Source organism: Pseudorasbora parva, chromosome 21 (assembly GCF_024679245.1).
Source record: "Pseudorasbora parva isolate DD20220531a chromosome 21, ASM2467924v1, whole genome shotgun sequence".
Lineage (NCBI taxonomy): Eukaryota > Metazoa > Chordata > Actinopteri > Cypriniformes > Gobionidae > Pseudorasbora > Pseudorasbora parva.
Window position 1 is genome coordinate 5,366,945 of NC_090192.1, and position 14,198 is coordinate 5,381,142.

Consider the following 14,198-nt stretch of genomic DNA (forward strand, 5'->3'; position numbering starts at 1 on the left):
TTCCTTGTCTCTGTAGCTTTGTCTTATTTTGGAATTCTGCGTCCTCCAGAGGTCGCATTCAAAGGCTGCATACGTCATAAGGCGGTCTCATTTAGCTGAAAAAAGTGAGTAGGAAAAAGTGTTTAGTGCTTTTTTAAACGATTAGAACAGGCATTGCTGTCAAGGCAAGAAACATTTCCTGGTCATTTTCAAGTTATACATTTTCATTCAGATAACTCGCATGAGAGCGCAATGAAGCTGAACATGTTGGCAACATGATACTTCCTGCCTGTGTGTCCTGCGAAGGCCGTCTCGTTTAATGCCGCCTTCACATGCTATCGATTTGAATTCCCACTTCTGACGTCGTGATTACGAGCTCATCTCATTCAAATTTTGAAATGGGAGGGCGTTCATGTGCAATTTTTACCTAGGAAACTCATATTTACGATAATTCCGATAGCATGTGAAGGCAGGATGGTTCTGATTGAGGACACTTATACTGCATCCTTCACAGGATGTGTCCTCTGGAAGACACAGCCTTCAAAATGAAATGAGACACAGCTTGTGTGTGTGTGTGTGTGTGTGTAGCCACTGATTACCACTCAGCTGATTACCTCTTTCAGCACCACCTTCCACTCATCATGTGTGTCTGTTTTTACTCACTGTCACGGGTCTTGTGTTTGTCAGAATGTTGGGTTTTGTTTCTGTGTTCTTGTCTGTCTCCTGGCCGTTTATCTGAGTTCCTGTGGATTCCCTATCAGATCTATGATCGCTCCTATGTTCTTCACAGAGTATCTGGGTTGTACATTGTGCTGCCAAACATGGTCTGTTCCCAACGTCATCTAATCTGCTGACTCTTATCTCTCTATGGTGAAAAATAACCTTGTTAAACAATAACAGATGATCCTCAGTGAAAAATCATAAATCTGACATGGAATCCACAGGAACTCAGATAAATGGCCAACAGAGTGCTATAACTGTCTGAGTGAATATGAGTTTGTGAATATTAGACTTTGAGAACTACTGTTTTAAACAGCTGCATCCTTTCATTTCTTCCCAGTGGGATCAACTTGTCACACAGAAAACTTGATTTTCTTTCTTTATTGTTAATACAGATTTCTGGCTGCAAGAGTGAGAACATGGAGAAGCCTGTTATCTCCAATTTTAAGTTGTTGGAAGTTATTAAAAATCACCGTATGGTGGTGAGGACACTTTTTGAAATTTGTTTAGTTTTCCCACGTTTGATTTTGACAATTTATTTATTGTATATGTTAATGCATCAATGAAACTGTGTGTGTGTGTGTGTGTGTGTGTGTGTGTGTGTGTGTGTGTGTGTGTGTGTGTGTCAGAACTGCTCTGTGGCGGTGTGTGCCGTATTCAGCTGTGACATAACCCTTATAAAGAATGAAAGAACACTCTATTATATTTCTGGCAATGTGAGCTCTGGATGGATTGAGCAGGTATCTGACTTTTAAAGCATATTGATATCACAGAAACCATATATTTTTTTTTTATAATTGTTTGATCATTTCTTATTGTCATGATCTGTGTGTCTCTTAGACTGGACTCAGAGCTGCTGTTTTTGAGTTGGTCAGTTCAGCGTCTCTGGATTATGACAAGAGCAAGTACATTTTCTTTTCGTCGGATTCTCAAAACACTGCACCATCTGTCCAGGTGATTCAGTGTTCATTCATGTCAAGTCTAATGACTGTAAAAAAAAAAAAACCCTCAAAACAGTACTCACTGTTTTTATAGCTTTAAAAAAAAAAAAAAAAAGAAAAAAAGATTTGTTCATTTAGTATTTTATTCTTTTTTTCAGATCACACTTTTGTGTTTTTGCTAATATATTGAAAATTGTACAACATTCTTTCCCACACAAATGATTCCTGTGTGTTTGCTTTACTCTGTGCAAGTGTGTTTTCAGTGAAGTCAGAAGGGTTAATAATAATAATAATATGAATGTTTTGTTTATATAGCACTTTTCAAGAACCCAAGTACACTTTACATTCTACTATCAGATACAGATAACAATATGAACAAGCAGACAGAAAGTGATCATATAACAAAGACAAAACTAAAAAAGTCAGCAATAGTCAGGAAGTCACAGTATTTTTCAAAAAAGTATGCACACTATTGTTCAAAAGTCTGGGGTCTGTAAGATTTTATATTTTATTTATATATTTTTTGAAAGTATCACCAAGTCCACATTATTTGACCCAAAATGCAGTAAACACTGTAATATTGTGAACTACTTAAAGGTCCCATTCTTTGCGATTCCATCTTTCAAACTTTAGTTAGTGTGTAATGTTGCTGTTAGAGCATAAATAATACCTGTAAAATTATAAAGCTCAAAGTTCAATGCCAAGCGAGATATTTTATTTAACAGAAGTTCCCTTTCAAAGCCTACAGCGAACGGCCGGTTTGGACTACACCTCTGTACTTCCGGGTTTAATGACGCAACTAAAACCGTTTGTTGACGAACCCTCCGCCCACAAGAACACGCAAATTCGGGGGCGTGGTCCTTTTGCTCTCGCAGGTCGAGAGAAGCTTGTTTTTGTAGAGTGTGTTTGTCGCCATGCCATTGAAACGCTGTTATTTTCATCCCGGAGTCAAATCACCTTTGTTTGGCCTTCCCACGGACGCTGTACGTAGAGATCAATCCCTACAGTTTATGTTTAACTCGGTTCCGGAAAATTATAATCACAATATAAATCTATGTGCAGCACATTTGGCTGAGGAATGCTTCCTCAATCTCAATCAGTTTAATGCCGGATTCGCAGAAAGATTATTCTTAAAAGATGATGCAGTTCCCTCTTTGTCTGGAGAAGACGTTGTTATGGTGCACAACCGGTAAATGTATTTTATTATTTAAGTTGGTCCGTTTAACAGTTTATGTAACTCATTACACAAAGTGCAACACTGTTTAGCTTTGTTAACTAACGTTAGATGGTAATTGAAACTAATCCGAAAAACTTAGCATATAAAAGTGTAGTAATTCATTCAGACACCATCGATTGTTGGTGTTTGTATGATCAGTTTAAACTACTGAATAGACAGCTTACCATTCTGAAACATCCAGCAAAAGTCTTTCCTGAGCAGGTTGTAATCGATCCTCTTCGATATTCTCCGGGTCTGATTCCAGGTTAAAATTGATAAGGCAATATAGACATTTTTGCAATAACATTGAGCGCGCGTATCTCACCGTTATGGTAAGAGGCGGGACCTTTCCGGGCAAAGTGCGCTAAGCTGGTGTCCAATCACAGAGCGGGAAGCGCTGGCCCAATCAGAACTCGTTACGTGTTTCTGAAGGAGGGACCTTATAGAACAAGGAAATCATCAGGCGGTTTTTAGGACAGAGGAAACAGAGCTGTACAGATAAGTAAATGGTGTGAAAAATACTGTTTTTTTACACGTGAAACATGAATTCATGTTATATTGCACACTCTAAACATAATCAAAGCTTCTAAAACACACGAAGAATGGGACCTTTAAATAAATTAAAATATATATTTTAATGATTTTAGGCTGAATTTTTAGCATCATTACTTGAGTCTTCAGTCGAATGGTCCTTCAGATATCATTCTAATATGATGATTTGCTGCTCAAGAACAACATTTTATTATTGTTGTTAAACATTTGCACTGCTTCATATGTTATTTTCAGAAATCTTTAATGAATAGAAAGTTCAAAAGACTGACTTTAATTTGAAATAGAAATCTTTTTGTTATGTCTTTTCTGTCTCTGAATGCATCCTTGCTGAATAAAAAAAATTCTTCAACACCAGACTTTTGAAGGATGTGGATCATACACACACTAAAACATATGCATTATAACAAAAGATTGTACATAGTAAATAATCATGTTTAATCTTTATTAGTTTGGCTGTAAGTGTCATCCTTTGGTCTAGCCTATTCAAGTATCCAGCGACAGAACTGAAATGTCATATTTATCATTGAATTCGGTGCAGTAATACAATTCACATAGCCTGACAAGCCAGACCCACATCAAGCTGTTGGGACTGCGATCTCATCATTGACAGGGCTCAATACGAGAGGTGGGATAAACGGTTGTCTTTCAAATTCCCTTTGCACACAATTTGATGGCTACAACCAACCAGAGCAACATGAATCAGAGCTAGTAGTCAGATTAAACTTTCTCTGTATCCGGTAGGAAAAACTCAGAGCACATCTTCCCTTCTTAAGAATGACTTCAATACTGTTATTTGTTCTGTATCAAAGAAAAGCTTAAATTCAAGTCTTCCAGAGTCGCAGCCAAAGCCGATTCGAAAGACCGCCGTTTGCCAGCTTCTTTGTTTACAAGTAGCACGCGGAACCTCTGCAACTCTGCCGTCATTATGTTAAGCCTGCCCACCGACTCTATAAACGATGGGATTAGTCTGACCAGAGTTTGTTTTTTTCTGCTTACAAGTCTATGGAGAGTTGCTAGACGACCCTGGCTGCAAATTAGATTTGCTGCCGCCATGGTGCGTCTAGATTAGTATTAATGTAACCCAAATTATAATGTATTGTTCGACAGGGAACATCTGTGTGGGAGAAAGGAGGACTTCACTTCTGACTGCACTAATAATTCACTTGCTACATTTTTCTACTTTGTAGATTAATACTCAAGTGGAGGTGTATGAGGAGGTGAACCTGACCAAAGAGATCATTGGAGGGGTAATAGGAGGACTGCTTCTACTGGCTCTCATCACAGCGGCCCTCTTTAAGGTACAGTATATGGCCATCATAAAATCAATCTCTAGCACTTTCACCTGTCTACACAATCAATGTTTTTACTGCATATTTTCTCCTTTTACAAGGCTGGGTTCTTCAAAAGCGAGTACAAGCAGATGCTACAGGAGGCTCAGGGGGATGCAGGAGGAGAGCCAAACATGCCACAATAATGTGCACTCAAATAGTTACTAGATATAAGTACTGATTGTGTTTTGTGGGCTTGAGAATGAAATGTGAATTTAGCACCTCAATATACATAACAAAATATCCCGGCCTGATTTAGAACTTAATTAGAATGATTTTTTTTTTTAACTTACTTCAGATCACTATTCATCATTATCTTATCAGCGAGCGCAATGAAAGTATATATAGCATTTCAAATATTTAACTTCCGACAGGGTGTAAAATAACAGAAATATTGGAGGACCATGTTCTCACATGTGCACTGTTTTATGAAAGTTTGTTTCTGCCATGGAATAAAAAAAGAAAGGTAATTGCGAGTTTTTATCACAAATCTGATGCTTTTTTTCCTCACAAATCTGAGATTTAAAAATGACACTTATTTTTGGTAAGGTAAACAACAAAAAACTAAATTAAATAATTAACCATTTTTGTGTCATTATTTTGTAAGAATAGCCTACCTTAATTTTAGCTTGAAATAAAATATTTGAGTATGAAAGCAAATCTGTGATTCTGTGTTTGTGTGGCTGAGATGTCAGATCCAATTGCAGCAAAGAGATATCTTAAACCTCTTCAATGATTTTATATATATATAAAATATAAAACGTTTTCTGTGATTAATCGCGATGAATACAGTAATGAATACAAAAGTGCTGCTAAATGAACAAAAGTGCAATAACATATGGTTTGCAAACACTTTAAACAAATAAGGTGCTTTTTACAGCAGTTAAAAGTTAGTAACAGTTACAATATTTCTTGTAAATATCCACTTAAACATTAATTTAATCAAATTAAATTGGTGGTATACATCTATTGATTCTGTAGTAATATTCTCATCAGTGTTCTGTCAGCTTTAACATAGGCCTAATTAAATCTGCATATTTGTGATATTCACCTCAGGGCATTATTTAATTTTATAAAGGCCATTTTTTTTTTAAATCTTATTAAATGTATGCATCATCTTTCCTGTTAAATTCTTACATTTGATTAATTAATTAATTTATAATAGTAAAAACACTAGGTTGTTACCATTCAAATTAAATAATTTAAAATGCAAAAAAATACAGCTGCAATAAATAATGTTATAAGATTGATGTTCTAAATAAAACATGCATACTTTTAAACATAACCGCCAATAGGGGGCAGCAAGTGATCGTCTTCATAAGTGAGTCATTGAGTCGTTTATTCAAATGATTCATTCAAAACGCTGAATCATTTAGTATCAAAACACAGCACTGAGTGTTGCTTTCCTCTGGAACTATTTTAGTTGGTGAAATAATGGGTGAAATGGAACAAAAAAAGGTTGTTTGGATCTAAAATGTAAGTAACTTAATATTAATTAGGGTACTTGTTTATTGAACTAGGCTACACCATTCATGCTACACAATTCACGATTGTAAAGTCGACTTGTGTTATTAACAATTTCATAAATCATAAATATCAACAACTACAAAAAACTCAGTTTTACCCCATGTTTCTTCTGTGAGTTTATATTGCTGCTCAATTGTTTTGATTTCTCCACGAATGTCTCACAAAGAGACAGGCAGCGCGAGCCTCAACACGACTTGTTAACGTACCAGAGGCAGAGATCCACTCATTAATCGCTGTTTACATTGAATATAATAAAAACAACCAAAAAATCTGGATCATTCTCGCGTTTCTGGTTACTTTTATATTTTATTTGTCCCAGACAAAGAATGCCAAGCCCTTGGCTTAGGCTACAGACAGCACTGTATTCTGCTGTGACCAATGGTTTGTCTGTATGTGTATTCAGAGGCAGTGAGCAACGGACTTTCAAAATAATAATAAATAACTGCGTTAATGTGCGATAAAATAATTATCGGCATTAATTAATAAATGCGTTAACGTGATAATAACTCATTAACTTGCCCAGCCCTAATATATATATATATGATTATTAGGAACACCTGTTCAATTTCTCATTAATGCAATTATCTAATCAACCAATCACATGGCAGTTGCTTCAATGCATTTAGGGGTGTGGTCCTGGTCAAGACAATATCCTGAACTCCAAACTGAATGTCAGAATGGGAAAGAAAGGTGATTTAAGCTATTTTGAGCGTGGCATGGTTGTTGGTGCAAGACAGGCGGTCTGATTATTTCACAATATGCTCAGTTTCTGGGATTTTCACCCACAACCATTTCCAGGGTTTACAAAGAATTGTGTGAAAAGGGAAAAACATCCAGTATGCGGCAGTCCTGTGGGCGAACATGCCTTGCTGATGCTAGAGTTCAGAGGAGAATGGGCCGACTGTTTTAAGCTGATAGAAGAGCAACTTTGACTGAAATAACCACTCGTTACAACCGAACCGAGGTATGCAGCAAAGCATTTGTGAAGCCAAACACCCACAACCTTGAGGCGGATGAGCTACAACAGCAGAAGACCCCACCGGGTACCACTCATCTCCACTACAAATAGGAAAAAGAGGCTACAATTTGCACAAGCTCACCAAAATTGGACAGTTGAAAACTTTAAAAAATGTTGCCTGGTCTCATGTCTTGATTTCTGTTTCAGATGGTAGAGTCAGAATTTGGCGTAAACAGAATGAGAACATGGATCCATCATGCCTTGTTAAAGGCTGTGCAGGCTGGTGGTGGTGGTGGTGTAATGGTGTGGGGGATGTTTTCTTGGAACACTTTAGGCCCCTTAGTGCCAATTGGGCACTGTTTAAATGCCACGGCCTACCTGAGCATTGTTTGACCATGTCCATCCCTTTATGACCACCATGTACCCATCCTCTGATGGCTACTTCCAACAGGATAATGCACCATGTCACAAAGCTCTGTAGCGACTCAGGCGAATCAAACACACATTTGCCAGTTACATTTAACAAATATGTTTTAAATGTTTTGTGCTTAGTAACAGACCCTCCCCCAACACAACAGAGAAAGATTCTCCGTTACCCTGGAAACCATCTGATAAGACATTTTAGGGCCCAAAAGAATTTGGCCATATGAAAAGTCCAGAGTTAAAGACACAAAGCTTGTAAAACACATGCTTTTGCCTCAAATTATAGACAAACCATCTATAAATGAACATGCACCCCAGGACACTGTATGTACACATAGTATAGTATCCCAATAGAGCATCTTTGGGATGTGGTGGAACGGGAGCTTCGTGCCCTGGATGTGCATCCCACAATCTCTATCAACTGCAAGATGCTATTCTATCAATATGGGCCAACATTTCTAAAGAATGCTTTCAGCACCTTGTTGAATCAATGGAACGTAGAATTAAGGCAGTTCTGAAGGCGAAAGCGTGTCAAACACAGTATTAGTATGGTGTTCCTAATAATCCTTTTGGGGAGTGTGTATGTATATATATATATATATATATATATATATATATATATATATATATATATATATATATATATATATATATATATATATACCAGGGGGGCCAGATTCCTAGAGGCAGGACTGTCGGCAGGCGTGGTCGAGACATTGCTCAACTCCGGGGCTCCGGTTAACAGGAGACTTTACAGCCCCAAGATAATTTCTCTGCAGGGCTTACCCCATCCACACTCAAGGTGTATGTGGCTGCCTTTGCGGCTTTCCACATGCCGCTGAGTGATGGGTCTCTGGGGAAGCACCATCTGGTTGCTGGTTCTCTGAGAAGAGTGGGGGATCTCCAGGCGGTGACACCAACTTGCCTAGAGTTTGCCCCACCCATCCTACACCCAGGCCATCCTACATCCTAGGCCGGGCTACGTGCCCAAGGTGCCATCTAGCAGATTCTTCAGGCATTTCATACTCAATCTTACTTGATGGCGGAAGAAGGGAGACTTCACCTGCTCTGCCCTGTCAGAGAGCTAAGAGTTTACTTAGAGAAGTCCTTGCAGTGGAGAAAGTCGGACCATTTGTTTGTGTGCTTTGGCTCACCCAAGAAAAGACTGCCTGCTTCCAAGCAGACTATCAGCAACTGTATTGTCCAGGCCATAGCCACGACTTATCGGGTGCGCAATTTGCCTTCACCCATAGCCGTGAGGGTGCAATCCACTAGCGGCATGTCGTCCTCTGTAGCCCTCTATTCTGGGGTCTCACTTCACGAGATATGTGAGGCGGCAGGGTGGGCCACCCCGCACACCTTCATCAGTCTGTATCTCCCGGCAACGCCCGGCGCCAGAGTGCTCGCCACCTAAGTGTGCCCGGACTCCGGCTTCACACTAGGTTGGACATCAGCCTCAGTCTGGCATAGTGGGTACTCGTTCCCCGACGTAGACGCAGTTCAATTTCCTTTGAAAGGGAACATCTCGGGTTACGACTGTAAACCATGTTCCCTGAGAACGAGACACTGCATCTCATCGCCACACCGCTCTGGGACAGAGCGCTCGCTTCATCGCAAAGAGCTATCTGTGTTATGTGCCGGCGTCCCTTTGTACCTTCCGGGTATGCCGTCACATATTATCCAATCCAATCCACCTTTATGTATAAAGCGCCTTAAAAACAACACTGTTGACCAAAGTGCTGAACACAATTCACAAAGCATGATCAAAACATCAAATAGCAATAAAACAAATACAACAATAACACAATAAAAAAGTCAACCCTCAGACAGATCCATAAGCCAGAGAAAATAAATGAGTTTTGAGCCAGTCTAATGTGCAGAGGCAGCTCATTCCATAGTCTCGGAGCTGCCACGGCAAACGTACGATCACCTTTAAATTTACCTTTTGTCTTTGGGATGACTAACAGAGCCTGATCTGCCGACTGGAGTGAGCGGGAAGGGGTGTAAGGCACAAGCAGATTAGATAAATACTGGGGGGCCAGGCAATGAAGACATTTATAAACAAATAATTTAAAATTATAATTTTAAAGTTAGTGCGAAAATGCACAGTTAGCAAGTGAAGGGATTGGAGAATTGGTGAAATATGGTCATATTTTCGGGTTCCAGTTAAAAGATGAGCAGCTGCATTTTGGACTAATTGTAAGCGTGCCAGAAGTGATTTGCTAAGACCAGTGTAAAGTGCATTACAATAATCTAAATGAGTAGTGATAAAAGCAGGGATTAAAATTTCAAAATTATGTTGAGATAAAAACGGTTTTACTTTGGCTAATTACCTCAGCTGGAAGAAACTGGTCTTCACCACTGCACTTACCTGAGCATCAAGTTAAGCAACCGTCCATATTTACTCCCAGTTTTGTGACCACTGGGCTACTGGTTCCGGTTAAACAACCAGGTCAACAGGACCTGGAGCCATTTGGAGCAAATAACACAAACTCGGATTTACTCTCATTAAAACACAAAAATCTCATAGCAATCTCATGCTCTCACTTCATTTAGACACTTTTTTGACTGGCTTAGCAGCACATATATTTGACAGTCAACAGCATAAAAATGAAATGAAACATCGTGTCTTCTAAGGATTGACCCAAGAGGCAGCACATACAATGAAAAAAGCGATAAAAGCTTTCTATGGATAAAAGTTCTATGGGCAGCGGCCAAAGGACAGACCCTTGTGGAATTCCGCACGTCAGAGGAGCCGAAATGGACACGGCATCATTAACCTGAACTGAAAAACTTCGGCCTTCCAAATAGGACATAATCTAGGCCAAGGGGATAAAACTGACTCGTTTAAAACTCATAATTATATTAACGTCTGCTATATAACATTTATATAATAAATATAGAATTAATTACAGCTCCGTGAAAATGTATTATTAGGCCTATCTCCGCGAGACGTGTAAGTTAAATGCAGAGATGAAAACAGCGCTGTCGTCAGTATTTCATAGACATACACAAACATTAATTTTGATACCGTACTAGATGAGATAAAAAAAAAAAAAACCTGCGAATACATCATAGCTATTACAATTCCAGAGAGTATTCAATATTTAGTCTATTAAACACATAAACCTTTTAAAACTGTAGTTTAAAATGAATGCTTATATTTATGCTCAGTTATGGGAATTTGATAGACTCAACTCTCATTTATGTTCTCCATTTGAAAATATTAGACTTTATAAATGTATTTTGCCTGTTGTTAATATGGCTGCATTTTATAAATAAAAAGGTGAAACAGCATTAATTTTAAAAAGACTGCACTGTAGTGCACATTTTTCAGACTATTTATTGATGTAAATGTCTTTTGTTCTGTATGTAAGGGAGTGAAACAGCAAAAATTACAGTGTTTAAAAAGTTCACTTCAGTGCTGTTGCTGTAATTGTAAAAACCAGAAATAACACAATGAATAAATATCGGTTCTATATATCGGGTTATCGGCACATAAACATCCAAATAATCGGTATCGGTATCGGTTATAAAAAAAATCAATATCGGTCGATCACTACTTGTAAGGCAACGTTTTGTGCATGAAGGCATCTTGTGAAACTAATTTTGGACAGACTTCTAAGGCAGTGTAACACTTTAATGATCTACAGCAAAATAGAGAGAGCTTTGGTGAGAACTAAACACATATTTAATTACTATAGTAGTGATTTCTCGCTAGAAATGACATCAGAAGTGTACTAAGTTGGTAAAAATCATACATTTACACACAAACTGACCCGCAAACGCAACTTCTGGAGGCCATCTTTTTTCCCCAGCTCAACTGTCACTGAATGGAAAGCACAGGATTGTGGGATATCAAAGGCAGCGAAAGGCACATGAATGCTGACTTCAAAAATCGATCAGATGAAGGTATCTCAGGAGACAGGAAGTGAAGCAAACATTAGATTTGGACGCAGCTTGATGCCTTCCTGCCTTTAAATGTGTCCTCTGAAGGCAGCATTTTCCAGGTTTCGGACACAGCCCACAACTTAGGTAAGTAAGTAGAATTTTTATAAATCTTTTAACTGTAGGCCTTTTTTAAAGAGTAACACTTTCAATAAAATAAAATGAAATTAAATGAAAGTATCTTTACATACCAGTAAATTAATAATTATTTCAATGTTTAACAATATAACATTGTTAATATATATATACACACACGCATTTATTGAATTTGCTATGAATTTGTACAATAACATCCAAAAAATACAACATAAATCACATATATTACCACATAAACAAAATAAACTTCTGCTTTTCTTACAAAAGAATTGTTAAAAAATGATCTAAAGATAAGGTGCAATCAGTCAGACACACAGTGCTCATTCAGTAAATGCAGCTAAACAGATGTGTTTTGAGTCTGGATTTGAATGTGGCTACTTTTGGAGAACATCTGATCTTTTCAGGAAGCTGGTTCCAACTGCGGCTGGCATAATAGCTAAAGGCAGACCCTCCTTGCTTTGAGTGAACTCTTGGTATTTCTAACTGACTTGATCCTGCTGATCTGAGTGATCTGTTGGGTTCGTATTTAATCAGCATATCTGCAATATATTGAGGTCCTAGCTCATTGAGAGATTTATAAACAAGGAGTAGTACTTTAAAATCGATCCTAGATGTAACTGGAAGCCAGTGTAAAGACCTGGGGACTGGTGTGATATGGTCATATTTTCTGGTTCTGCTCAGAATCCTGGCAGCAGCATTCTGTATGAGCTGCAGCTGTCTAATGGTCTTTTTGGGAAGGCCGGTGAGAAGGCGCGCCATTACAATAGTCCACCCTACTGGTGATGAAAGCATTATGACTTTAAACAAAGCATGTAAATGAAGTATCCAGGTAAAATGACCTGTCCCAGACTCTAGAGTATCCAAATCCAATCAGCATAACGATTCAAAATGAGACAGGGACTTCAAGAGCCATTAAAGACAAATGGTGAGATTCTCAGTAATCTGGCTCATTTGACTTACAATAAAAAAGAACGGAAACTGGCAGAAACTCTTAATGGAAAATTTGCTTATAATGCTTATTATAAGCAATAGCGTATTATAATGCTTAGTGTTTTTACAGCATCTCACTTAGCATGTGAGCAAGTGTTGTGTTGGTTATTAATTTTTATAGAAATAAATAAAATAAATTAGTTTGATTCAGTTCCTGCAGTCTACATATGGTCATCAGTTCTACCCCTCTCAAATAATCGTGGAAGATGTGTGTGTATGGCAGCTACTCACGTGTGTAAGCACATGCTCACCTCATCTACACAATGTTAACCAAAAAAAAAAAAAAAAAAGGCACAGCAATTTTTTTGTGTAGTTTTGACGAAATTAATTTAAGTTCATGCAAGATTCCAAATTCGAATTTGTTGGATAAATGTAATTCAATTTTGCGGAAAAGTTTTCCTTAACTTAATTAAGGTTATTTTCTTAGTGTATAGAGCAGTGTGCAAGACTGTCTCATGTCTTAAAAATGCCAAAGCGCAATGCCCTGAACACACACTAAACCCACACTCGAATACCGCTCCGAATCTGAGTGTATCCCATCATGCCTCATCTTTGGGAACTCACGTGCTGAAAAATCATAAGATGTCGAGGAAAACATTCCACTGTAAGTTAAATTAATTAGATATTACATATAATGTGGTGGGAAAACAAAGTGTTGCAGGTTTTATTGGTGCATTGGTGCAAAGAGGAGTAGGCCATGTCTATTGTGCACATTTGTAACTGCTTTTTATCACTTAATTAGAAGCACCTAAAGTTTAAATAGTGTCTTCTGTTACATAGGAACCACTGAACAGACATTTAGAAGTTTACTTTAAAATGCAAAGTGTTAAAGCTCTGTAAAGTGTATCTATAAATGTGTCCCATCGGGTAATCAAATGTTCTACACACACTTGCAGTCTTTACAACTTTACAACAAAACTTGGGCCAAATACAGGAATTACATCATGCAACCATGGAGCCATGGCCACAAGTGTGGTTATTTGGACAGGCCCTCTATGTATGTTTAGTAACAACATAAAAAGACACATATTGAACTTTTTAGTTCCAGCCCTTTCCCATCTATGAACCACATCTAGGTCTCACTTATTGACTCTCACACCTCATGCATCCTCCTTATCTACATTTGACAGGTTATAATGGACCAGAACTTTTGTATCAGATTGTTCATCTTCTGTGGTAAGATATTTCTATTTTTTATTACTTATTAGTTATTTTGAACACACCGTCACTACCTCAATAGCCGTTGATATCCACTCTTTAAGCCTTCTTGTGTGGAAAGTCTTAAACCTTTTTGTTCCTTCTCGTAATTGTAAGCAGTAAGTGGCGATAAAATAGACCTAGTTACATTATCTAACCAGATCAAATTTGCTTTGCATTCTATTTATACAAAAAAAAAAAAAAAAAAATTCTGTACAAATACCATTGCACTAATCATGTTGTACATGACTAGATGAACGAGTGAAGAAAACAGTAATTAAGTGTAAAGCTTTTACTGTTAATCAACATTTGAGAGAAATTAT

The 14,198-nt window shown here is 37.8% G+C and overlaps 2 protein-coding genes across 2 annotated transcripts in view; both read left to right on the plus strand.

Moving 5' to 3' along the window:
- Window positions 1-5,390, plus strand: part of LOC137055919 (integrin alpha-X-like) — a 35,674-nt gene extending 30,284 nt beyond the window's left edge. Inside the window, exons 26-30 of the mRNA XM_067429836.1 lie at window positions 1,095-1,181; window positions 1,329-1,439; window positions 1,540-1,653; window positions 4,596-4,706; window positions 4,799-5,390. Of these exons, the coding sequence (XP_067285937.1) occupies window positions 1,095-1,181; window positions 1,329-1,439; window positions 1,540-1,653; window positions 4,596-4,706; window positions 4,799-4,882 (507 nt within the window). The 3' untranslated portion in view covers window positions 4,883-5,390. The remainder of the gene's footprint in view (window positions 1-1,094; window positions 1,182-1,328; window positions 1,440-1,539; window positions 1,654-4,595; window positions 4,707-4,798) is intronic.
- An 8,355-nt stretch (window positions 5,391-13,745) lies between these two features.
- The window catches only part of LOC137056514 (uncharacterized), a 159,755-nt gene continuing 159,302 nt past the window's right edge, over window positions 13,746-14,198 (plus strand). The window contains exon 1 of the mRNA XM_067430637.1: window positions 13,746-13,854. Coding sequence (XP_067286738.1) covers window positions 13,815-13,854 — 40 coding nt within the window. The 5' untranslated portion in view covers window positions 13,746-13,814. The remainder of the gene's footprint in view (window positions 13,855-14,198) is intronic.